This window comes from Panicum virgatum, unplaced genomic scaffold (genome assembly GCF_016808335.1).
Source record: "Panicum virgatum strain AP13 unplaced genomic scaffold, P.virgatum_v5 scaffold_5751, whole genome shotgun sequence".
Lineage (NCBI taxonomy): Eukaryota > Viridiplantae > Streptophyta > Magnoliopsida > Poales > Poaceae > Panicum > Panicum virgatum.
The window spans coordinates 1-27,026 of NW_024376642.1; the positions used below are offsets into that span (position 1 = coordinate 1).

General features: G+C 49.8%; 1 protein-coding gene and 1 pseudogene across 1 annotated transcript; one reads left to right on the top strand and one right to left on the bottom strand.

Moving 5' to 3' along the window:
- Positions 1 to 85: 85 nt before the first annotated feature.
- On the top strand, positions 86 to 2,908 carry LOC120694422 (annotated as a pseudogene).
- Positions 2,909 to 6,541: 3,633 nt separating this feature from the next.
- On the bottom strand, positions 6,542 to 21,170 carry LOC120694423. Its single transcript, XM_039977539.1, has 2 exons — positions 20,972 to 21,170; positions 6,542 to 7,709 (listed from the first exon to the last, which is right to left on the bottom strand). The coding sequence occupies exons 1-2, from the start codon at positions 21,028 to 21,030 to the stop codon at positions 6,614 to 6,616; spliced, it is 1,155 nt and encodes a 384-aa protein (XP_039833473.1). The 5' UTR covers positions 21,031 to 21,170; the 3' UTR covers positions 6,542 to 6,613.
- Positions 21,171 to 27,026: the final 5,856 nt, after the last annotated feature.

Consider the following 27,026-nt stretch of genomic DNA (forward strand, 5'->3'; position numbering starts at 1 on the left):
TCCAGCGCCTCCTCCTCTTTCTTTCCCAGTCCACGCAACCACGCTCGCCTTTCGCGGGCTTTCTGCCTTTCTGGAGCTGACTGCTATGCGCGACACGAAGAGAGAGGACACCGGGATGCTGCGGGTGAAGGTGGAGCCCTCCGGCGAGGAGGACTTCTTGAGCTGGAACCCGGTTTATATGACCTCATCAATCGCGGCGCCGTCAGGGTGATCCCTACTGACACCGTGTACGCTCTTCCGCTTCACTTGGCCGTTTTTTTTTTAGTTTCGTATGAAGAATCACACATACCTACCGATTTATGTAATAGGGCACTGTAGCAGCAGCCAGCAGCAATGTCAGCATTTGCAAATAATTTCTATGCGCATGCTTTGCTGCATGTTCTTTGTTTTGGGGTAGCTTTAGTTTCACTGAATTAGAGTCTAGGAAAAATAGCACGGTGAGATTGATGACCTGCATATGTGCATAAGTGCATTATCCTATTTGATTGTGGGGTTCTGTTGACCATATTCTAGTTTTTTTTCCTTTTCTATTTGATCTATGCTCTGTTGGACACAATAACATGGAGTGATACTTTTGACAGCTACTCCATCGTCTGTGATCTGAGTAACAATGAATCTATTGAGCGCCTTCGCAGGTAAATTCATTTCTTTGACCAGTTTGGTAGTATGAGTGATCAAATCCAATCTTTTCTCACTCTCTTAGACATGAAGCAAGGCATTTCATCTCTAACTGCTATTATATGCTTGTTCTCAATGCAGAGTGAAAGGCATTGGAGACTCAAAGGCATGAATATCACAGCTACGAAATCAATTTGAGTCAAGATTTTTCTGCAACGAAATATTACTTGCAGAGTGTAGTTTCCCGTCTGCATATGCACCGTGTTCTTATACAAATTCTGAATTATGCAGCCTCTCAGCATCCTGTGTCGCTCATTACGTGATATCGATACCTACACAACAGGATTTCCTCGAGGTACCAACCAAGGGCAAGCTAACATTTTCCGTGCTGTCAAGCGTGTAATACCTGGGCCTGTAAGGATATGTTCTTATTCACCTTGTACTGCATTTTGTACTTGATTACTACACAAGTAACTTGGTTATTTTAATCATCTGCAGTACACCTTTATTTTACCTGCAACCAAGCAATTTCCCAAACAATGCATTAGGCATGGTTCTTCCACAAGGTATGCAAAAAGGAGACAGGTTGGCGTCCGAATTCCAGATGATCCCATCTGCCAGGCAATATTGCAAATTTGGATGAACCTTTGATCTGCACAAGGTTTGTATTATAACTCAAGTCTTCTCTTACTTTTGCTTCCTGTTCCCACCTGTGGTCTAGTGGGATTATGGTGTATAAGATCATAGGATCTGGAACTGAAAATGCAACAAAGTAGTATGTCTGCCATATTGCTGGATGTCCCGTTAGAAGGAAGTAATTTATGCTTTGCTTGCTTGTATGAGCATTCTCAATACTTCTTACTTCACTATGTATGCCACATGGCTCTCTGTCTCTCCATATTGTGGTTAACTACATTAAGAAAAGAAGAAAGTATTTTACTTGAAATTATAGAACAATTTCCGTGCTGTTCATCATTGATTTTGTTAGTATTTATAATAATCATATGTTCCCTTAGTATTTGTGAGGAAGTGGTTATTATAAATAAAATAATTGGTATCATGGTGCCATCTTGTTGTTCCCAAGTTCTATAATCATTCTTCATTTCCTTCATTTACAGTGTCAAATATCTATCAGAGGATGAATGGATACTTGATCCAGTAATCATTGCCGATCTCTATGAGCCACTGGTATCTTCTTCAGTCTTAACGTTATACATGAAACTCTGTATTCTAATTGTTGGTACCACCATCATAGTTTCGCTTCTCTTAGGGCAAGTTAGCTTGTATCTGTATCGTTGTTATCTACAATTCTCTTATATGATGTACAAGAATTGGTGATTGGTTAGAGATTATTGCTGAAAAAAGTTTCCATCTGTCTCCTCTTTCCATCAGTTTCCATACCATGAATTATATTTATAAACAATTGCTTGCCTGGAGATACCAGCCACTCAGTCATATGAGTGTATTCTAGAAAAAAATTATATTTCCAGTAACTGTAGCTGCAAATAAATGTGTATTGAAGTAGTTTTCTTTAAAACATGCATAAAATGGTAACAGATCACTGCAAGCGGCTAGTTAAACCATTGTTGAACGGTTTGATGTCCAGTTGTATCCCAAATCGTGCATGGACAAAAGCAGGTCCGGAAGATGCCTTGGCAAGCATTATATGCTTCAATGTTTCAAATTTTCAGGGCCTTGATTTCATTGTTGATGGTGGTCCTAGAATTGCTGATCCTTCTACTGTGGTAGATATGACAGGAACAAACCCTACTGTAATTCGTCAGGGAAAGGTAGACATTTTATACCTTTCGCCTTTTGACTGTGCATTGTTTAACCCCTCTACTTATCTAGCATATTGAACCATATCATCCATAATGTGTGTCGTTCTGTTCTGTATTTGATTCTACCGCAGAGATCATGCCAATCAGTGTGATCCTGTGAACTCATTTCTGTGCATACATTTGTTTGACGCATTTCCCTCATGATTTAGGGTCCAAAGCTGGATTGGATGGTAGCAGAAGATGAAGAAGAGGATGCACAATCAAAGTTTGCTTTTAAAGCGGTTTGAAAATTTGCTTCGCCTCACCTAGTGTATGGGTTCGCAAATGCCCCAACCGAGGCAACATCTTTTGACTTCATAGGATGTGAGTAGTTAGTATGAACTCGTACGGAACGGACAGTGTGCTGTAAATATGAAGGCGATGTAACTGCGAGATGGCAGAATTTACCCAGCAGCTACCTTTGCTGCAGAATTGGAGAGTTGGGTGCTGATTCTCTTTAACTTGATGCCATGTGCGCCTAGCGATGTTTCCATCCTAGAAGGGGTTTGATCTTTGCTTAAACATGCTAATCCATCCTTCGTCCTTGCTAAAACGCGCAAATTTGGGAGGCATAGCTTCACTCGTGAAGGAACGATGAAAATGGGCAGACGACTGGAAACCAGTGAAACAAGTTCCGGAAAATATTTAAAACTTTGCATATCTATATCCATAGATGTACTTTTACTGCAGGAATGCACCCTTAAATTTATCATTCTTCGTATGAGTTAATCAAGAACCAGTTTAAACCTAAACTGAAAGGATCCCGTCGCAGTTGTCGTTGTGTCAACCCACGCATCCATCCGATCCGACCATCCCTGACAACCTTGGCTGACGCGGAGGTGGTTGCTTCGTTGCAGCGGCCACGAAACGATCACGCCATGGGCTAGAGCGCCTCTTATCCAAGTTCTCATCGTCAGTCATCACTAACGCCGGTGACGGATTGTATATCCATGGGAGCCGCCGCGCAGACGCCGGAACAGAATAGAGAATTGATCCGATCATCTGAACTCGGAAGAGATTCATGCGGCCGCCGCCTTGTTCGTTCGATGCCGCGGCTCTCCGGCCGGAGTCGGGATCCGGATCGGAGCACACGGCGCGCGGCGCGAACCGTTGAGGGGAGCGGCAAGCGATCGAGCAACAGTCCCGGCGAGGGTGGAGGGGAGCGAGACCATGAATGATCGCCGTGGCCGTCTCGACCCCACCTTGATGCGCGTGAATGGCAGCGAGAGTTCGCGTGCGATCACTGATCAGGCATGGGCACTCCTGACTAGGAGCTGCCTTCCTGGGCATTGGCGCTGTGCCGCGACTCACCGTCGAGCAGAGCGGCGAGTAGGGGACGGGGAGGAAGACGGAGAGTATCTGACAAATCAACTGGGAACATGCGGGTCCATCTCAGCCGCACAAGTGCCATCCAACGGCTGCAGGAGGCCCAGGCGGTGGACGGTATTCCATTCACCGTCCACCCCCGGTCGGTCCTCGACAACAAGCGCCGTCCCGGCGTCCGCCAGGAGGTCCGGCAGCTGAGGCCGGACAACCCCAAGGTCTCGCTTCGCGTCAGCATGGAGGAGCGCCCCACGTTGTGCACTCGTGTAGTCTTGCTCCTCCTCGGCAAAGGCCATGCTCGCCACGCCGTCGTCTTATTCCCCGTCAGACCTCGCCCGGCCGCGTCGATCCGGACTAGTATGTGTCCGTCGACTGCCGCGTGTCCGAGGTCTCCGTTTGCTCTAGTTCGACCCAGGCGCCGGCGTCATCTCTCGTCTCTGCTCCAGAATCGATGATGCGCGCGTCGCCCATCCGTACCTTGCATCACCTCTTCTTCAACATCGACCAGCATCCTCCTTCCCCTTGCAAGTGTCGGATCGGCGCTTAGCTTTCCTACGCGTCTGCGCCAGAGAGGAAGCGACCGCGACATGCGCGTGCTCATGGCGATCAGACACGCTGCATAAGGCATCTCGGCGCTGCTTCGGCCGGGGGACGGTTTGCAAGCATGGTCGAGGCCCCCGTGAGGCAGATGAAGCGCGCGGCTCGTGGTCCATGCGGTTGCGGAGAGGAGCTTGGACGGCCGCGCTGTTGGTCATGGCTCTTGATGAGGAGCCACATTCCTAGGCAGCGGCGTGACTCGACGTCGAGGAGAGCGGCGGGTGGAGGAAGACGAAAGGATCTCGCTGTCTGACAAATCGAGGTGGAATACGGGCGTCAATCACGGCCGCACACGTTCGATCCAACGGCTGCGCGAGACCCAGGGGTGGACGGTATTTCATCCACCGTCCACCCAGTCTTTCAAAGAAACACACCGTCCAGCCCCAGCTCCGCGCGCACCGCCCGCAGGCCGGCGTCGTCGACGACAGGCAGCGCCGTCCTGCGTCTGAAGTCAGCCGGGAGGTCCTGCTGCTGCGGCCGGAAGTCCCCAAACTCTGCACCTCTCCTCCGCGTGGAGGAGCCGCCGGCCGCGCCCCTCCTCGGCGTGAGACCATGCTCACCGCGCCGTCTGTCTTCCCCGTGGAGGCTGCTCCCCGCCGAGTTTTAGAGGACGCCGGTTGCTCCTGTTCAGTACTCCAGGCGTCCATCATCTTCTCTGCTCGAGTCCAGTCGAGATTCGAACGATGCGTGGCGGAGCGCTCTCTGATCTGCTGTCGCCGCATGCGGGATGATGCCCGCATCCATGCAGGTACAAACAATCAGCTCTCTTCTTCTTCAATGTCAGCCGTGCTGGCTGGACCAGCCTCCTGCTCCTCCTCCCCGGCAAGGGAGGCATCAGGCATCCGTTTACGACCTTCAGAATTTGCGGACTCACAGAGTCACAGTAGTCCACGGAACACAGCCAGAGGGCTCGCACGCGCGGAGTCCATGCCGAGGACACCATGGACCGTGCCGTGTCGTCGTCGCTCCGGGTGCAGATGGGGGTCGAGCACCCCGTCGCGCACGCGCGGTGGCCGATGGCCGGCATCGCCCGCTGCAAGTCTGCAACGGCCGGACCAGCATTTGCCGCGGCTCTCGAGCTCGACCGATGCGGGTCTGCCTTCCTCTGCGGACCAGCATTTGTCACATCTTAGTATATCTGGGTTCAATTTACTGTTAAGACCTGATAATTTTTTTTTCTTCTTATCAAAACACGTGCGTAACGCACCTGCACAATACTAGTAATAATAAGGGAAAAGTCTGTTTTTCAACCCTGAACTATCACGATAGTCCGATTTTGACCCTTAAACTACGAAACCGGACATCCTACACCTCCAACTAACGAAACCGTTTGAAAAAACAACCCTAGCTCAGCCCAAGGCGGTTTGCTACAGTAAAATTTCCGAATTTCTAGAATTTCACACCTCTCTCAATTAAATAATAAAGAAAGCATAGTTAATATTGTCTAAAACTCATGATATTTTTTTGGGAGGTAGATCAAAAGACAAGGAATCTATTTTGGCTAGATGTGCTAAAATAGACATAAAGGAATTTGAATTATAAAATTTTAAAAATAGGTAGAATTCAAAATTCCTTAGATTTTTAGGTCAGCTAAACCTATGATAAAAATGCATTAAAAATATGATAATTCATAATTTTTTATTTAGTTTAGTTTGGTACTTTTTATTGGCCCAAGTTCTATAGAAAATTCATAAATTAAAATTTGAGGAATCAAATTTGATTCAAATTTGAGCATTGCGAAGGAATTCAAAAACTTTCATAAAAACTTGGGCCAATAAAAAATAACTTATTAAACTAAATAAAAAATTATGAATTATCATATTTTTATTTCATTTTTATCAAAGGCTTAGCTAACCCAAAAATTCAAGAAATTTTGAATTCTACCCATTTTTAAAATTTTATAATTCAAATTTCATTATGTTTAATGTATCACATCTAGCCAAAATAAATTCCTTGTCTTTTGATCTACCTCCCAAAAAAATATCATCATTCTTAGACAATATTAACTATGCTTTCTTTATTATTTAATTGAGAGAGGTGTGAAATTCCAGAAATTCGGACATTTTACTGTAGCAAAACCGCCTTTGGTTGAGCCGGGGTTGTTTTTCAAACGGTTTCGTTAGTTGGAGGTGTAGGATATCCGGTTTCGTAGTTCAAGAGTCAAAATCGGACTATCGTGATAGTTCAGGGTTGAAAAACAGACTTTACCCTAATAATAATGATATGTATACAATACTGACAGTACCCAGATGTAGCTATTCACTACGGGATGGTAGAAAAGGGCCTAGAAAGTACATTAGCAGCAGGACATGGGTGATGAATTCACCGCCAGTGCTGAGATGCTGGCTGTGGAAAGCACCACCGCAGCGAGGCGCGACGAAGAAAAGCATCTCCAGCCACACAGCGGTGATGAGCTCCCAGCATTCATCTTCCTGGATAGCGATGAGCTCTTGGGCTACCTCACACGCGCGATTGGTCACTGCAGAATCCAGATCCTCGTATGTGCTATGCAGAAGTTGCATATGAGCTGTCGGTTGTTCGCCGCTGCTGCCCTGGGGAAGAGCCACCGCTTCGGCTGGTCCACCGCCATGGACATTTTTCCCTGCTTTGAGGAGTTCCTCGTTCTCCATTACCACTCTTCCCCCAAGTTCATCCATAAGATGATTAAAGGCGAGCAACGGGTCCATTCCACTGCCTGTCTGTTTCCAGACCTGGAATACCATCCGGGCAGGGTTCTCCTCATGGGCCACACCTGATAGGTTACGGACCTTTTTTGCTTCCTCCAGTTCGCCGTGAGCTTTGCGATGTAAGAGCTGTGAATTGGTCTTGAGCATCACCCCGCACTTGAAGACGAGGTACATGATATAATTCGACACCTCTCTGCACATCCTCTTCTTCCCCTTCATATCAGGATTGCTGCTGGACTGGGTGCATCCTTCATAGTAGCAGATATCTGTTGCCATGTGCCAGATGAGCACGCTCGTCTGGAAATCCATGGCGGCGTCGATGCTCCGGTGTAGCGCCGCCGTCCCTGGACGAGCAGAGGCCGAGTCTCTATGGTTGCCCGCCCACTTCTGGAGGGCCAGCAGACCACCGGTGCTGGCAAAGTTCCAATCTTGTTGCCCGCCTGCTCCCAAGTCTAACAGCTTGTCTAGAACCAACTCCTTGAGATCCCCGGGGAGGGCGATGCGCGTCACATCGAGTGCCTGGACACCACAGGCTTTGAGGGGCTTCTCTATCCATCTTCGTAGCACGGACCCCGCCGTTCCTTGAGCAGCAGAAGCATCGTCTTCCGCGGCAACATGTTGCCCGAACATGTTATACTGAGCTAGCTTCTCGGACCACTCGGCCCTGCTAGCCAAATGCAAATTTACATCACCATCCGTGGTTTCTCTCATACAGTCAGAAAACGAGATGAAGGCAGACGACACATCCAGGGCGACGGCTCCTGCCAGCAGGATGTAGGACACCACGACATCAGCTCTGCTGTAGGCTCGCAGCCCGCCGCCCTTGTCGGTGGCCACGAAGAGCGCCAGAGCGATCGGAGTGGGCAAGGTTGAGAAATACAGGACGGGTACGAGGAGCGCTACTAGTGTCAGGGTGACAAGACACCGGACATTGTTGAGCATACACCCATGGTCTTCAGCGTCAGGACTGCACGAGCATGCGTAGTCGAGCAGAAACCGCTGGCGGAGGTGGCTGAGAGGCTTTTTAGTCGCGCCCCCACAGCTCGTTGTCCTGCATGGAGAAGGCCGTGATGCTGCTCTGCCCGCCCAGGTGGACCAGCACGAACGGAGCCCAGAACGGCATCAGCTCGTGCCGCGGCCTGCTCGTGCAGCCGGACACCGCTAGATGGCCGAGCACGAAGACGGCCACAAGGTCGGCCGACACGTAGGCAAGCCATAGGAGCGAGTGGAGTACGCGCGACGCGCTGCGTCTCCGGATGCCCGCTGCGAGGAAGAGGAAGACTTGCAAGGCCAAGCTTAGGAGGACCAGGCAGTGGATCTCCCATTCGTCCCACAGTTGCTCCACAGACGCCAGACTCTCGAGTGCACTGATAATATTATAATATATATATATATATATATATATATAAGCAACAAAGCCATGATTCATATATTTTTCAGATTTCATTCCAGTTTGCTGTTTATCTGTGCACAGATTCTTTTCTGAGAAAAAAAACCATCTAATTGTTTGATGTTGCAAACATTATTCTTTGATGCTTCTAATCATTTCATGATTTTAGTGGACGAAATATATATGACAGATTTTCTCATGTTACAAATGCTAGCATTATTGCTCTCGTATGTCTCATAATACTTCACGTTGCGGTAGAGATATGCAAGAGAATAACACCCTGCTACATTGGAGACAAACATATGCAAAATCATAAAATTCAACGGAATTTTACACAGTACCAAATTTGCAAAACCACCCCAGGGGCCAAATTTGCCCGGTTTTGACAGTTGGATGGCCTATGTTGTCCGGTTTCGTAAGTTAAAGGTTGAAAATCGGACTTTTGCGATATTTGGAGGGTGTAAACCGGATTTTTCCCTAATAATAAATATGTAAATAATAACATAGATTGACAATCTTAGACTGATGTTTTTATTAGATTCATCATGTAAAATGCTTTTATATTTTTTTAGTTCGATACACCATATTTCGCTACTAATACAGTCGAGATTTTGGGAGGATACTTGGGTGGGCCAAAAGCCATTCAGAGAATAGTATCCATCAATTTACAACATAGCTCACCAACCACATACATCAGTAGCGAGTGTGTTAAGTTCAGAACCCCTAAACATTTCATTTAGAAGGGCATTGGTTGATGAAAAACTCTGGCTTGATTTGGTAGCTAAGATAACCAACATCAATTTAGTTGAAGGGAGTGATCACTTTAGATGGAATTTACATAAATTCGGGGTCTTTACAGTTAGATCTATGTACCACCACAAGATGAACCAAAATGCTCCCTTTCGCCACAAATTGATTTGGAAACTAAAAATTCCTCTTAAGATAAAGATTTTCCTTTGGTTTTTCCAAAAAGGAGTTATCCTAACAAAAGATAATCTAGCGAGAAAGAATTGGAAGGGGAGTTTGAAGTGTTGCTTCTGTAATTGTAATGAATCAATTACACATCTCCTCTTTGACTGTCACCATGCAAAGGAGATTTGGAAGATAGTCTATTTAGCTACAGGGTTAACCCCGCCAAGATCGATTTCCCATATGCTAGGAAATTGGCTCTCAAATTTTGATAACAACGAGAGGCGTGTCGTTTTGGTGGGGGCAGCTGCATTGTGTTGGGCTATTTGGAGGTGCCGTAATGATATTATTTTTAACAAAACCAAGTATTCATCATTTATGCAGGTTGTTTTCAAGGGAACCTACTGGTTGCACTTATGGGCGCAACTGCAACATAAAGATATGATAAAGATGATGTTCCGAAAGGCAAGTCTTGCATTGGAGGTCGTCGCCTTGGAGATAGCCAATTATGAGTGGAAGCATGTAACGTCCTGGAAAATTTACCAAATAAATAACACGTGATTAAATATTTATTTTCCATCGTTGAGCTCGAAATCCTCCTAAAACCAAGAACCCTAATTCCCGGAAACTTTTCCCTGTCCCGAACCCCCGTTCTTCCAACACCTGATTCCATTCGACGTGTCCATCTGTTCTTTTCCCGCCGACCGAACCCTTCTCTCTTTTTCCTCACCGCCGCCCCATCCCGCGTCACATGGTCGCTTGTCGCCCACGCGCGACCACCCGTCGCGATCATCGCCGCGAATCTCTCTCCCTCTCTTTTTCTCTCCCTCCTTCCTCCCTCTCCTCCTCTGCCAAGCACGCTCGGCCCGGCCTCTCGCTTCCTGCCGCACGTAGCCACCCTGCTCGGCGTGCCTCACCTCCCCTGGCCCGCGCACGTGGGACCAACGCCGCGCGTGGCCGACCGCGGCCGCGGTCGCTGCTGGCACGCACTCGCCCCCTCCCTTTTTCCTTTTTCCCATTTTTTTTTCCTTCTCCTCCATTTCTTTTCTCTTTTTCCTTTTTTTTCTCTCTTTTCTTTTCTGTCCTCCCTCCTCCCTCCTTTCCATGCGCTGCAGAGCACCGGCCTGGCCCCCTGCCCCGCACGGCTCGGCCGCGCCACCCCTCGCCCCTGCTCCCTCTCCGGGTCGCTCCCCGCTCCCGGCCTGTCCCTCCCGCGCGCCCGCTCGCCCCTTTGACCCGCGCCCCGGCCGACCTCGCCATCCCGCGCGCTGCGAGCCGCTCGCCGCCCCGCCGCCCGGCCGCACGCGACGCGCGCCGCGCGTTTCCCGGCCGCCTCCTGCCCCGTGGACGCACACACCGCCGCGACCCCCCCGCTCGCGCGCACAGCCGTGTCACGCCGAGCCTACCGCACTCCACGCCCGGCCCGGCTCACCCTCGCCTTCCCCGCATACGCTCGCCGCCGACTCGCCTGCCCTGCTCGCGCGCCCAGCCTGCGGCCCACGCATCCGCGCGTGCCAAGCCCGCCGTGCCCGAGCCGCTCCAGCACAGCCGCGACGTCGCGCGCACGCACACGCGCGCGGACTCGCCACCGGCCCGTGCGCCATCCGCCGCGCGCGCTCCCCGCTCTGCCGCACGCGACGCGCGCCACGCCGCAGCAACCCGAGCTGTGTGCACGCGTACGCCGCCGGTCCCGCTCGCCCTGCTCCACCGAGCCCCGCCTCGGCGCACACGCTCACGCAAAGCCACGCCGCCCTGCCCCGCTCGCCCACTGCCGCCGTTGACGACGCGCAGCACCGCCTGCACCGACGCCCTGTGCACGGCGACCTTGGCACACCGCCGCCGCCTGCCTCACGCAGCCGCCCCAGTACGACGTCGTGCCCACCCCTGCTCACCCAAGCACGCCAGCCCAGCTGCCGCAGAGCGCGTCGTCAAGTCCGCCGTCATTTCAGCGCCACCACCCGCACGTCGCGACACGACGCCGGAGCGCCATTAATGGCCGCCAAGCTCGGCCACCGGCGCCCTCCCCTCGCCACCGCCATTCCGCGCCTATAAATAGGCCCTCGTGTAGCTCCACGTCACCACCGAGCTCACCAAGCTGCTCAGCCCGCCGCTCATCTTCCTCGTTGCTCCAATTCCCAGCTCCTCTGTTTCTTCCCAAAAGCAGAGCACTCTCGTCGATCTCCTCCGCGAGGCCATCGCAGCTCGATTGCTTCGACGGTGAGCATCCTCGTACCCTCCTCTACCTTCCCCAACCAGCACCCCTTCTTCTGCCCGCCACCAACGAGCTCCCCACGAGCTCCGAGTTGTCGCGGCTATGGCTGCCGCGGCCGCCGAAGCCAACCTCCACCTCCCGTGCCTATAGCCACCGAAGTAGAATCCCTTCACCCTCCTCTCTCTCCCCGTGCCCTCGGATCCAAGAATGGTGGCCGGAGCTGCCGCCGGCTGGAATTTGAGCTGTCAGCCATGGCGGACGGAACGGACGAGCAGGAAGCTGCTCTGTCCGTCTACTCTCTCGTCTCTGCCAATTTGGTGAACACATGTAGGAACACAGAACCCACCAATCCAAAGTCCCACACGTCGCTCTGTTGGGCCGTGCGGCCCAAAGGCAGCATTCAAGCCACGCACAAACAGGCCACGCAGCACCTGATAAGCACGTCACACATAATCAAGATTGTTTTCTATTTTCGGAATTATTTAAACACCCAATCTTATACCTATAATATCTCACCCATCCAAGCTTCGATCCAAGTGATTCTTGTTTCTAACTTCCTATAAAACCATATACTATCCATTCATCCTATTTTCATCTCTCCTTGAACCCCGGTTTAGCCCTTACACACCTCCTTAACCTATCATTTCATGCGCCAAACGACCTCGAATCAACATAAAACTTTACCACGCCTCTCATAACATAATTTTGACCATGCCATTAGGAATCTACCCAAAAATATTACTCCAAACTCTATATCTTATGTGTTCCCGATTCGAGCTCGACGATAAATCTTTATTTTCTGTGTATTGATTGTGTGCTTGTTTGTGTGCGCTGTAGACCACGGAGTGAACGAAGGAGAGCCCGTCAACGAGCAGTACTGTGAGCAGGTGAACGAGGACCCGTTCCGCGACCCCGAGCCCGAAGGGCTGGACATCCCAGAAGGCTGTGAAGACGGCAAGTTCAATCCCATCCTTTGATGCATGTTTCTGTCCTAGTTTTTATAAATACAACCCAAATGCATGTTTTATAAAATTGCATATGTTTTGCTTGCATGAAAACATGGTTGGATAGCCACCCCTTGATTTGTGATGACCATTCCTTGACCACCTAGATTAATGTCTGATTTTGCTTGGACGTTAATCGATACTAGAACGCTTAGAACCTGCTACCCTATATAACTTGTTTTATAAAGAAAAGGTGTGTGTGTGGGAAGGGATAAAAGTGGATTTTTAAAAGATGAGTTTAGACGGGATGGATGGCATTTCAGTGTGATTTGCCGTTGGTGTGCTCGTGCCGGTGTGGCAGAGCAAGGAAGGGAGATATCCATCTTGTCACCCCTAAGGACCGAGTTGGTGTTACATCTCACCTAACTCCACTTTCGTGCAAACCACTCGACCGTTGTATGGGCAACGGCTTAGCATAAATCCCACTAGTTAGTCTGATAGCCATCAGGAGAGCTGAGAGCAACGGGTGACTAAGGATAAGGGATAAGCCCAGAGTGACTTATGCCCGGTTATACCTAAGTGAACGGTCGATGACCCCTTGGTGCATCCCGTGATGGCTAGTCAGGTTTAGCTAAGGTGGGTAATGGCTATGTTGGGATCTACACCGACACGACGGTGTTCGAGTTGTGGTATCCTACTTGTGGGTAAAGTTGCACACCTCTGCAGAGTTGAAACCTATTCGAATAGTCCGTGCCCACGGTATTGGGCGAGTTACGGTGTGGTCTCACCACTAGTGTTTACTTTGGGATGGGTTAGCGTGAGTTGTTTTGGAAATGTGTCCGGCAGTTGTGCCGTGTGCTACGACGGACGGGGAGTCCGGTAGCAGTTTAAAACTTGAACTCCGGGTTACTACAAAATCTGATTTTCAAAAAGGTTTTCTGTTAAATAAACCCCTGCATGAAATATTGTTTTTCTGCAAATTAAACCGTAACCTTATCCTTGATTCACCTATGCATATTATTTTGATTTAACCCCTCCGTGGGTGTGGTTGGACTTGCTGAGTACATTTGTACTCACCGCACTCTTACTTTTTATAGAGGAAGATCCAGACTTTGTACCTGACGACGTTGAGTAAGGGTACCGTCCTGCACCCAACCTTGCCTGTGGTACCGGCCCTGTCGAGATGCCCCCGCTGTCGCAGTACTCTGAGCCTGTGGTAGACCCCATGTGGTTTGCGGTCTGGTGTTATGTCGTAGCTTGGTTAATCATTATTATCATCTGTATCGAGTGTCCTCCAAGGTTTGTACGGTTTTGAACCATCTGATGTATTAAATGTGGCATCAGCCTCCTGGGACTGGTGCTTTGTATCACATTTAAGTCTTCTCTTATGTGGGGACGCTTCAGGTGGTATCAGAGCCGTAGGTTGGCCGTAGGACGTGACCCTAGGAGCGAAACCCCGTTTTAGGCCTTTCCACACTAGGTTTATTCCTTCCTTAATCCTTTTTTTTCACACAAGCACTCACCTCTGGTTCTTGCCCTGTTCCAGATGGCTGACAATGGATGGATCGGCGGAATCTGTTTCGCAGAGCCCGGCCTTCCTAAGTTGTTGATACTCATCCTGGAACGCATCGGAGTTGTGGATCCGCCAGAGTTTCTTTACCGGGAGTACGACTCCAAGGGCACTCTTCGGTGTGACCTGATGATCTTCATAGCAAGAAGCACCCGCTACCCTGATGTGGACCCTTGGTTCATCTCCACCACATGTTTTTGTTTCCCGGACACCTATCGAAAAGCCGCCCGTAAAGCCTTGCGACGCCTCCGAGTGATCTACAAACATCACCTTCAGCGGACTCCTATGGGATTTTTCCCGCCGACTGAAGGAAGAGGACGCACCTGGATCGCCCGGATGAGAGGACTCGGAAAGAAAGAAGAAGACTTGGAAGACACAGTATCCCACTTATCCATCTATCTCACCGGCCTGGATAAACTCTACCGCGAGCAAGCAGCACAACTAAAGCAACAAATCCACAGAGCAGAAAAGGTAACCCAGGAGCTAGATGAACAACGGACAAGAACCGTACACGCCGAGTATGCCCTAGCTGCCCTCCAAGTCCAAATGGAAGAGAAAGAGGCAGAACTGGAAGAGCAACAGGCAAGAGCCATACGTGCCGAGAATTCACTAGCCGCTCTCCAAGCTCGGATGTAGAGGTACGAGGCTCGCTGGGGAATAGGTGGATGGATAGAGGGAGAAGAAGAAGAAGAACCCATGGAAACCCATTGGGATGTAGGTACTCAGACAGAGGAAGAAGAACCCATGGAAACCCACTGGGATAAAGGTACTCAGACCGATGATGACGCGACGGATCGGTATCTTCCACTGAAGAAGCGCCCCCTTAGGATCGAGGAAGAATCTCCATGATAGGACTAGCACCCCAAGCTAGAGCCTTTGCACTAATAATTATGTACCCGTAAAGACTGTATCCCGCCATGTTACCATAATAAATGTCATCTACCCCCTTTTTGTGTACCTCAAATATTTGTGCAAGTTTTCACCCTATCTTTGTTTTCAGATAGCTGAGGAAGGATGGACCCAGGGCGACTGCCAAGCTGCACCTGGCTTCCCCAGCCTCTTGATCAACGCCCTGGAAAGCCTTGGCGTCACGGAACGCCCAAGGTACTACAGTAGAGAGTACGAGCATCATGGCACTCTCCGCTGCAGGGTGATCCTAGTCATCGCCAGAAGTGACCGCTACCCCGACATCCAGTCATGGCGAGTGACCGCTACAGGGTTTAATCACCAGGACACCTATCCCCTAGCCGTCAGGAAAGCACTTCGTTACTTGTGCCGGATTTTCGAAAGACACCTCGCCCCCACACCAATGAGGTTCTTTCCACCAGCCATCAGAACTCTGGTTTGGGAAGCCCGAATGAGAAGTCTGGAACGGCGTCGCCATGAAGAGAACCCTCTGTACCAAGTGGTTACCTACCTAGCCTCCTTGGATCAGCTCTTTGACGAGCAAGCCAACTTGCTGAGGGAACAGAACCATCGAGCCGAGCAAGCAGAGCTCGCGGTAAGACTGCAACAGATCCGAGCAGTTCAAGCCGAGGCAAGAGCCGCAGCAGCGATCAGCAGAGAAGCAGTTGCTCAGGAGAGCCTCAGGCAAGCCCGAGACCGGCGTATGATGGAATGGACCAGAAGTGGAACTCCAATCCCGGCAATCGGAGAAGACCATGTTCTGCTCGGAACACCTGTCATAGGATGGGGACCCCTCGTTGGAAACCCACAAGTCCCACCTGAGAACCCTGGAAGGTCGACTGCCGACGTCGAAAGAGAAGCTACTACGCAACCCCTGGAAGACGGAAACCTAGAAGACGGCGAGTTGCCTGTTTCCCTGGAGGATGAGAGTTCTCTTCCAAGGGAAGAACTCCCTCGAGCCAACGGATCTGCTTAAAACGCTAGCGATCGTCAAGGGATGAAGCCATATGGTCCGAAGGAGAGTTGTGCCCTCTTTCTTTTGAAGTTGTGTACCCGGACGTGTAGTACGCGTTTTAGTCGTGTCCCTGTACCCTGCCTTGCAGTAATAAAGTTGTTTGTGCCTGTTTGCTATGATTGAGTGCTTGTTGTGTGCGTATCGGCAGAAAATAGATTCTGCCTTTCCAAAAAAGTACGATTTAAATAACTTAAACATCACCTAATCCCAATCTCACAAAGACCCTACCCCATATACAGATGGCCTCCGGAAGCATTACGAGGGCTTCCCGCAATCGGAACCCTGCAGTCGCTGGTACGGGAGCCCCAGTCTTATTTGTCAAAAAGAAGGATGGGAGTATGAGGCTGCGTATAGACCACCGTGCACTGAATGAGGTTACCATCAAGAATAAGTACAACCTCCCCAGAATTGATGATCTTTTTGACCAGCTAAAAGGAGCCAGGTACTTCTCCAAGATCAATCTGAGGTACGGATTTGCAGAAGTTCAATGGAGCAGACACGAAGTAGAAGAAGCTACGTGGGAACGCGAAGACGCTCAAAAGGAATTTCCCCATCTGCATAGGAGCCTGCCGAATCTCGAGGACGAGATTCATTTTAAGGGGGTAGGTTTGTAACATCCTGGAAAATTCACCAAATAAATAACACGTGATTAAATATTTATTTTCCATCGTTGAGCTCGAAATCCTCCTAAAACCAAGAACCCTAATTCCCGGAAACTTTTCCCTGTCCCGAACCCCCGTTCTTCCAACACCTGATTCCATTCGACGTGTCCATCTGTTCTTTTCCCGCCGACCGAACCCTTCTCTCTTTTTCCTCACCGCCGCCCCATCCCGCGTCACATGGTCGCTTGTCGCCCACGCGCGACCACCCGTCGCGATCATCGCCGCGAATCTCTCTCCCTCTCTTTTTCTCTCCCTCCTTCCTCCCTCTCCTCCTCTGCCAAGCACGCTCGGCCCGGCCTCTCGCTTCCTGCCGCACGTAGCCACCCTGCTCGGCGTGCCTCACCTCCCCTGGCCCGCGCACGCGGGACCAACGCCGCGCGTGGCCGACCGCGGCCGCGGTCGCCGCTGGCACGCACTCGCCCCCTCCCTTTTTCCTTTTTCCTATTTTTTTTTCTTTTCCTTCTCCTCCATTTCTTTTCTCTTTTCCCTTTTTTTTCTCTCTTTTCTTTTCTGTCCTCCCTCCTCCCTCCTTTCCATGCGCTGCAGAGCACCGGCCTGGCCCCCTGCCCCGCACGGCTCGGCCGCGCCACCCCTCGCCCCTGCTCCCTCTCCGGGTCGCTCCCCGCTCCCGGCCTGTCCCTCCCGCGCGCCCGCTCGCCCCTTTGACCCGCGCCCCGGCCGACCTCGCCATCCCGCGCGCTGCGAGCCGCTCGCCACCCCGCCGCCCGGCCGCACGCGACGCGCGCCGCGCGTTTCCCGGCCGCCTCCTGCCCCGTGGACGCACACACCGCCGCGACCCCCCGCTCGCGCGCACAGCCGTGTCACGCCGAGCCTACCGCGCTCCACGCCCGGCCCGGCTCACCCTCGCCTTCCCCGCATACGCTCGCCGCCGACTCGCCTGCCCAGCCCGCGCGCCCGGCCTGCGGCCCACGCATCCGCGCGTGCCAAGCCCGCCGTGCCCGAGCCGCTCCCGCACAGCCGCGACGTCGCGCGCAAGCACACGCGCGCGGACTCGCCACCGGCCCGTGCGCCACCCGCCGCGCGCGCTCCCCGCTAAGCCGCACGCGACGCGCGCCACGCCGCAGCAACCCGAGCTGTGTGCACGCGTACGCCGCCGGTCCCGCTCGCCCTGCTCCACCGAGCCCCGCCTCGGCGCACACGCTCACGCAAAGCCACGCCGCCCTGCCCCGCTCACCCACTGCCGCCGTTGACGACGCGCAGCACCGCCTGCACCGACGCCCTGTGCACGGCGACCTTGGCACACCGCCGCCGCCTGCCTCACGCAGCCGCCCCAGTACGATGTCGTGCCCACCCCTGCTCACCCAAGCACGCCAGCCCAGCTGCCGCAGAGCGCGTCGTCAAGTCCGCCGTCATTTCAGCGCCACCACCCGCACGTCGCGACACGACGCCGGAGCGCCATTAATGGCCACCAAGCTCGGCCACCGGCGCCCTCCCCTCGCCACCGCCATTCCGCGCCTATAAATAGGCCCTCGTGTAGCTCCACGTCACCACCGAGCTCACCAAGCTGCTCAGCCCGCCGCTCATCTTCCTCGTTGCTCCAATTCCCAGCTCCTCTGTTTCTTCCCAAAAGCAGAGCACTCTCGTCGATCTCCTCCGCGAGGCCATCGCAGCTCGATTGCTTCGACGGTGAGCATCCTCGTACCCTCCTCTACCTTCCCCAACCAGCACCACTTCTTCTGCCCGCCACCAACGAGCTCCCCACGAGCTCCGAGTTGTCGCGGCTATGGCTGCCGCGGCCGCCGAAGCCAACCTCCACCTCCCGTGCCTATAGCCACCGAAGTAGAATCCCTTCACCCTCCTCTCTCTCCCCGTGCCCTCGGATCCAAGAATGGTGGCCGGAGCTGCCGCCGGCTCGAATTTGAGCTGTCAGCCATGGCGGACGGAACGGACGAGCAGGAAGCTGCTCTGTCCGTCTACTCTCTCGTCTCTGCCAATTTGGTGAACACATGTAGGAACACAGAACCCACCAATCCAAAGTCCCACACGTCGCTCTGTTGGGCCGTGCGGCCCAAAGGCAGCATTCAAGCCACGCACAAACAGGCCACGCAGCACCTGATAAGCACGTCACACATAATCAAGATTGTTTTCTATTTTCGGAATTATTTAAACACCCAATCTTATACCTATAATATCTCACCCATCCAAGCTTCGATCCAAGTGATTCTTGTTTCTAAATTCCTATAAAACCATATACTATCCATTCATCCTATTTTCATCTCTCCTTGAACCCCGGTTTAGCCCTTACACACCTCCTTAACCTATCATTTCATGCGCCAAACGACCTCGAATCAACATAAAACTTTACCACGCCTTCATAACATAATTTTGACCATGCCATTAGGAATCTACCCAAAAATATTACTCCAAACTCTATATCTTATGTGTTCCCGATTCGAGCTCGACGATAAATCTTTATTTTCTGTGTATTGATTGTGTGCTTGTTTGTGTGCGCTGTAGACCACGGAGTGAACGAAGGAGAGCCCGTCAACGAGCAGTACTGTGAGCAGGTGAACGAGGACCCGTTCCGCGACCCCGAGCCCGAAGGGCTGGACATCCCAGAAGGCTGTGAAGACGGCAAGTTCAATCCCATCCTTTGATGCATGTTTCTGTCCTAGTTTTTATAAATACAACCCAAATGCATGTTTTATAAAATTGCATATGTTTTGCTTGCATGAAAACATGGTTGGATAGCCACCCCTTGATTTGTGATGACCATTCCTTGACCACCTAGATTAATGTCTGATTTTGCTTGGACGTTAATCGATACTAGAACGCTTAGGACCTGCTACCCTATATAACTTGTTTTATAAAGAAAAGGTGTGTGTGTGGGAAGGGATAAAAGTGGATTTTTAAAAGATGAGTTTAGACGGGATGGATGGCATTTCAGTGTGATTTGCCGTTGGTGTGCTCGTGCCGGTGTGGCAGAGCAAGGAAGGGAGATATCCATCTTGTCACCCCTAAGGACCGAGTTGGTGTTACATCTCACCTAACTCCACTTTCGTGCAAACCACTCGACCGTTGTATGGGCAACGGCTTAGCATAAATCCCACTAGTTAGTCTGATAGCCATCAGGAGAGCTGAGAGCAACGGGTGACTAAGGATAAGGGATAAGCCCAGAGTGACTTATGCCCGGTTATACCTAAGTGAACGGTCGATGACCCCTTGGTGCATCCCGTGATGGCTAGTCAGGTTTAGCTAAGGTGGGTAATGGCTATGTTGGGATCTACACCGACACGACGGTGTTCGAGTTGTGGTATCCTACTTGTGGGTAAAGTTGCACACCTCTGCAGAGTTGAAACCTATTCGAATAGTCCGTGCCCACGGTATTGGGCGAGTTACGGTGTGGTCTCACCACTAGTGTTTACTTTGGGATGGGTTAGCGTGAGTTGTTTTGGAAATGTGTCCGGCAGTTGTGCCGTGTGCTACGACGGACGGGGAGTCCGGTAGCAGTTTAAAACTTGAACTCCGGGTTACTACAAAATCTGATTTTCAAAAAGGTTTTCTGTTAAATAAACCCCTGCATAAAATATTGTTTTTCTGCAAATTAAACCGTAACCTTATCCTTGATTCACCTATGCATATTATTTTGATTTAACCCCTCCGTGGGTGTGGTTGGACTTGCTGAGTACGTTTGTACTCACCCCACTCTTACTTTTTACAGAGGAAGATCCAGACTTTGTACCTGACGACGTTGAGTAAGGGTACCGTCCTGCACCCAACCTTGCCTGTGGTACCGGCCCTGTCGAGATGCCCCCGCTATCGCAGTACTCTGAGCCTGTGGTAGACCCCATGTGGTTTGCGGTCTGGTGTTATGTCGTAGCTTGGTTAATCATTATTATCATCTGTATCGAGTGTCCTCCAAGGTTTGTACGGTTTTGAACCATCTGATGTATTAAATGTGGCATCAGCCTCCTGGGACTGGTGCTTTGTATCACATTTAAGTCTTCTCTTATGAGGGGACGCTTCAAAGCATAACCTTAGAATTGGTTTAGATGATTTTCCCTTTGCTCATTCCCCAAGCTAGCCAATAGACGACTATATTTTGTAATAATCTTTGGGCTGTGTACACTTTGTAGAGGCCGGAACTCGTTTTCATTATTAAAAAAATATTTCATACAAACTCTTAGTAGTCAAAATGACAACCACTGTTCTAAACGGTCTTATATTTTCTAGAGAAATGCCTATCTAAACTAGAAAAGGTATCGAATTACACCGGTTGAAAGCGGCGCTCATGAGTATACATCATTCTTTTCTGTAATAATAAAAGTGAACACAATAAGCTAGTATACATCATTACCTTTGGCTGTTCACCAGACTTTCGCTGCCATGTTCCTCGCGATTTCTAGTCGGCCTCATCTTTGAATTGGTGGAGACATGCAAGCAAACCACATCGCAAGCCTCGCTGCAAGGGTTCTAAATAGCAAGTTTCGGGTGAGAGAATAGATGCTTTGCTTAAATGAAGAGCGAGAGTAGGCATCTATCCCAATACATCGATTAATATATGATTTGAATGCGAAAGGCCGGGCCGTTGAGATGGCTAGCGCGGCCCGGTAGCGTCGCGCTCTCAGTAGGTTCTGAGTTCGATTCTCATCAGAAGCGAATTTCAGGCTGCTGAGAGAAAAAAAAACCCTCGCTGTGCTCGCCGTAAGGTTTGTCCCTCACGGGCATGGGTCAGGGTTCGGGGGGTTTCTCTACCCGGGTAAGCCGGTGTGGCTTCCTCTTAATGAAAAAACGGTGGGGCCGTTTCTTTTCCGGGTAGAGTTTTTTTTATATATGATTTGAATAATCTCAAACTCTATTAGCTACATATATGTTGCCATAACCTGACATATAAACAAAATGAAATTGACTTTTGGTGTGCGAGGTTTGGAGTATAACCTATGGATACGCATGCATGCAGCTGGTCATCTGTGTTTGTACAATGTTTCAAACAAAAGTTTTTATAACAATATGGATGCCAGCATTGGTCTTATCCATTTTATTTGTCCGATGATGGAGGGCAGAAAAGAATATTCTTTTCTGATGTTGCATTAAACAAGCAAGGTTGATTATTCCCGGCCCTTCGCTTGCCATGAGATATACTACTGATCTTGTCTGAACCGTCCTATGATGGAGGGAAGAAAAGAATATTCTTTTCTGATGTTGCATTAAACAAACAAGGCTGATTATTCCCGGCCCTTCGCTTGCCATAAGAGATACTACTGCTGATCTTGTTTGAACCTTTTTTAGAAACCTACTGCTCCCTCCATCTTAAAAAAACAAGTCATCCTACGAATTCTAGAATAACTTTTAAAAAAAAGATAAAATGACCATATTTGTCTATATTTACTATTTATATTTGGCACTAATTAATTTATTATCTTATTATTTGGCCAACAAACAGAGCCTCCACGTTCGCTCTCAAGGTCTAGAAATTACTATGTTAATAGGAGAAAATAGAAAAATAAAAATTACCCACCACTGCCATTATAATAAAAATTAGCCTAAAATACTCATACGCCTAATTAAAAATTACCCACCAATGCCATTATGAAAAATTAAATATAAAATACCATTTATCAATGTATCAGTTACAAACATATTATTAATAAAAATTAAAGCTAACAACAATCAATCAACATAAAAAGAAAATAAAAATAATTATATGCATAATATTATTAAAGCTCAACAAATTAAATTGTTATTATAGGTAGATCATATTTGAATTGTTTTAATTAATAATAAAACATAATTTACGATAATAAACAAGGTGATGCATGGTAACAAATAGTATAATTTTTAAAAAATAGTAAGAATACAACTATATATAATTTTTTTAATTTTCAATACTAGCCGCGCAAATGCGCGGGTCATACGCCTAGTTCTTCTATGTCAGCCGTGCTGGCTGGACCAGCCTCCCTCCTCGTCTTCGGCAAGGGAGGGCATCCGGTCGTACCGGGAACGACGGCCACCGGCTTCTAGCAGAATCCGATGTACGCCGAATCTATCCCTTCCTTTACGCACGCCGAGAAGCGCATATACTGCTGTGTCTGCAGACCCGTAGTAAGGGCGTCTGCAGTGCGCCAGCGATTTGCGCCGGCGATTTGAAGGAGAGAGAGGGACGGCAGACGCTCGGGACTCACACGCGTGAGAGGGAGCTCTCTCGGCGAGCGTGCGAGCTAGCGACGAATTCGTCGCTAGCGACTACTGTGCAGCCACTATTCATCGATTAGAAAAATGAAATCGCCGGCCATCTCGTCGACCGTTGCAGACGTCCTAAACACCTTTGGGTCGCCGTTTCAGCTTGTCTGCGCTACTTTACGGTAAACAACTCTTGTGTTACTTCGCGAGACGAATCTAATGATATCTTTGAACGCGTAATTAGATGATGGTTATTGTAGCATTACTGTAGCCAATCATCAATTAATTGCCGTCATTAGATTCGTCGCGAAAAATTACACACATCTCTAAAGAGGTTTTGCAAATAAACTTTATTTAGTACTTCATGCGGAGCCTAGAAGACGTATTCTAGGAATCATAGAATGCCACATGGCAAAGTTCAGATGGAAAACCGCGTCGGCTGACAGTTCTGCTACAACGTCACACGCAGCCATCAGATACCTTATAAGAACTTAGGCTGTGTTTAGTTCGCGAAATTTTTTGGGTTTGTGTACTGTAACACTTTCGTTGTTATTTGGCAATTAATGTCCAATCATAGGCTAATTAGGCTTAAAAGATTCGTCTCGTCATTTACAGTTGAACTATGTAATTAGTTATATTTTTCAACTGTATTTAATACTCCATGCATGTATTCAAAAATTCGATGTGACGGATACTGTTTGAAATTTTTGGAACTAAACAGGACCTTAGCAGTACTACGATCGAAGGGGTTACATCTACTGTCAACAACAGAACAACTGTCAACAACGGGCAACAGAACTGAGGGGCAAAGTTAGACGCGCGCAAGCTCTCTGCATCTCTGGGCCTCTACGCAGCATCGTGAGCGCGATGGAGCTGAAGCCTGATGAAGCAATAGCTCGTACCCGAGACAAGCGGTGGCGCGCAACTAAAGCGAGGCAAAAAGAGTGCCCGGCGAAGCTGGATCATGTGATTCTGTTCTGTATTTGATTATTCTACCGCAGAGATCATGCCAATCATCATGATCATGTGAACTCATTTCTGTGCATACATTGGTTTGGCGCATTTCCCTCATGCTTTAGGGTCCGAAGCTGGATTGGATGGTAGCAGAAGATGAAGAAGAGACACAATCAAAGTTCGCTTTTTAAAGCAGCTTGAAATTTGCTTCACCTCACCTAGTGTATGGGTTTGCAATGCCCCGACCGAGGCAACACCTTTTGACTTTCCAAGGATGTGAGTAGTAGTATGAACACGGAACGGACAGTAGGCTGCATGCTGTAAATATGAAGGCTATGTAACTGCGAGCTGGCAGAATTTGCCCAGCAGCGACCTTTGCTGGAGAATGCACCTAGCGATGTTTCCCTCCTGGAAGGTTTGATCTTTGTTCAAACATGCAAATCCATCCTGTTTTTTTTTGTGTGGAAATGAGAACATTTTATTAATTTCAAGAAGTTACATCGAGTGGATACAACGCCTTGAAACCGTTCCCGGCCTCTGTTCATTGGGCACACAGCCTACTAGATTTTAGGTTTAACAGACACATTAATGACTTTCGATCCTGAGACTAGAACGTCACCCATGTACCTAACTTCACCCATGTGCCTAGGTAAAAAAATCCTTTGCCACCCGCTCCAACCACCGAGAGGCCGCAACAAGCGCCTCCTGGGAAGTAGCATGTTGTAGGGTAGCCCATGTACGAAGCCAGTGCATTGTCCTGTAAATAATATGCAAAAAATTAGATTGTTTGTTTTCAAATACAGTGTCATTCCTGCAGAGCCAGACAGACCAGCACATGGCTGCCGCTCCCACCATGATGAGTGATTTATGATGTTTTAAAATTCCATTCAGCCAGCTCCCGAACATGTTGGATATACTTGTGGGTTGGCGGAGACCCCATGCCATGTATACTGTGGCCCAAGCCATTCGCGCAAAACGATAGTCTAGAAACAGATGCTGAATCGTTTTATTTTCATGACAGAAGCAGCATTGTTGATTACCCTGCCAGTTCCTTTTCGCCAAGTTATCCTTTGTGAGGATGATGCCGCACCTAATGTACCAGATGAATATCTTAATTTTTAATGGTAGTTTCAGCTTCCATAGTTTCTTGTTGACATTGAGAACGTTCTGACTTATTAATCCCCAGTAATGTGACTTTACTGAGAAGACACATGCGGGGTCAAGATTCCATCTAAACTCATCCTCATCGTGGCTGAGTGTGATGGGAGCCAGTCGGGCTGCTAGGTTATTCCACATTGCTAGTTTATTTTCGATGAGATCCATACGCCAAGATAGATTGGGTGTTGACGCTGAAAGTACTTGACCCATCGTATCATGTTTTCTCCTTGCAATATTATATAATTGCGGGTATTGTTATCTCAACGGTGTGTTACCTAGCTAAATGTCTTCCCAAAATCTAACTTGTGACCCATTCTTTATAACAAAGGTCCTGAACCAGAGGAACTCACCTTTTGCTTTCATCAAGCTTGCCCAGAAATGAGAGTCACCGCTTTTCCATTGGAGTTGAACCAACGGTTTAGTCCCTAGGTATTTGTTGCGTAGAATCTGCTGCCAAGTACCATCTGTTGTCAACAGTCAGTATAGCCACTTGCTGAGCAATGCAATATTTTTAAGTTCGAGATTTTGTATCCCTAAACCTCCTTATTCTTTAGGTTGGCACAGGATATCCCACTTTGCTAGCCAATATTTTCGTTTGTGCTCATCACTCTGCCAGAAGTACCGAGATCGGAAGTAATCCAACTTCTTGCGAACCCCTTTTGGAATCTTGAAGAAGGACATCATGTACGTCGGTAAGCTGCTAAGAACTAAGTTGATCAAGATTAGCCTCCCTCCCATGGAAAGGTTTTTCCCTTTCCAGCTACTAAGGTGCTTTTCAAAACATTCTTGTACTCTCAACCAATCATTGTTTGCTAATCCATCCTGTGTCTGCTAAACATGCTAATTCGGGAGGCATACACTGGTGAAGGAACGATGAAAATGGGCAAACGACTGAAAACCAGTGAGACGAGTTTAGAAAAGATTTCAAACTTGCATATCTATAGAGTATATTCAGAGATGTACTTTTGCTGCAAGAATGCACCCTCAAATTTATCATTGTTCATATGAGTTAGTCTAGAACAAGTTTGAACCTCAGCTGAAAGGATCCCGTCGCTGGTGTGATGTCAACACTCAACACACGCAACCATCCCTGACAACCTTGGCTGATACGGAGGTGGTTGCTTCGTTGCACCCGCCGCCGGACACAGGGGTGGTCGCCCAACGACCACGCCATGGGCTAGAGCGCCTCGCATCAGTCATCACTAACGCCGGCGGCGGATTGTATATCTATGGGAGCCGGCGCAGAGACGCCGGGACAGAATAGAGGATTGGTCCTCCGATCATCTGAACTCGGAAGAGATTCATGCGGCCGCCGCCGCCGGCGGCTGCCTAGCTTGTCGTTCGATGCCACGGCTCTCCGGGCGGAGCCCGGACTCCGGAGCACACCGAGCGGCGAACCGTGGAGGGGAACGGCAAGCGATCGAGCAACAGTCCCTGCGAGGGTGGGAAGGGTCTCCGATCGTTGCCATGGAGCACCCCACTGGTCCCGTTGGCACCTCCAGTTACTGGCAATCTGGCCGCACTCGGGGAACACTGGGACGCGCTCGCTCCTCGGCGCGGCACGCCTGATCGCCACGGATGACGCCGGGCGTCGCGCTGTCGGCAAACCGACGATCCTAAGATCAGGAACGCGAGATCCACAATACTGTCTAGCTGGGTGCCTCCCTGAGCAATCCAAACCGTGCGCTCACGTCGGTGAGGCCGTCCCCAGCTTGCGACGTAGTCCGTTACTTACTGTCCACCACCCGGCACCGGCGAGCGAGACCATGACCGCCGCCGTGGCCATCTCGACCCCACCTTGATACGCGTGAATGGCAGCGAGAGTTCCATCACTGATCAGGCATGGGCACTCCTGACTAGGAGCTGCCTTCCTGGGCATCGGCGCTGTGCCGCGACTCACCGTCGAGCAGAGCGGCGAGTAGGGGACGGGGAGGAAGACGGAGAGTACATGACAAATCAACTGGGAACATACGGGTCCATCTCAGCCGCACAAATGCCATCCAACGGCTGCGGGAGGCCCAGGGGGCGGACGGTATTCCATTTACCGTCCACCCGGTCGGTCCTCGACGACAAGCGCCGTCCCGGCGTCCGCCAGGAGGTCCGGCGGCTGAGGCCGGACA

Bases quoted from the DNA above. Each gene is read 5' to 3' on its own strand.
- LOC120694423 (XM_039977539.1), bottom strand. From the start codon at position 21,030: ATGAGGCCGACTAGAAATCGCGAGGAACATGGCAGCGAAAGTCTGGTG. The intron at 7,710-20,971 runs GTAATGATGTAT...TTTGGCTAGCAG, and splicing joins AGTCTGGTGAACAGCCAAAG to GGCCGAGTGGTCCGAGAAGC.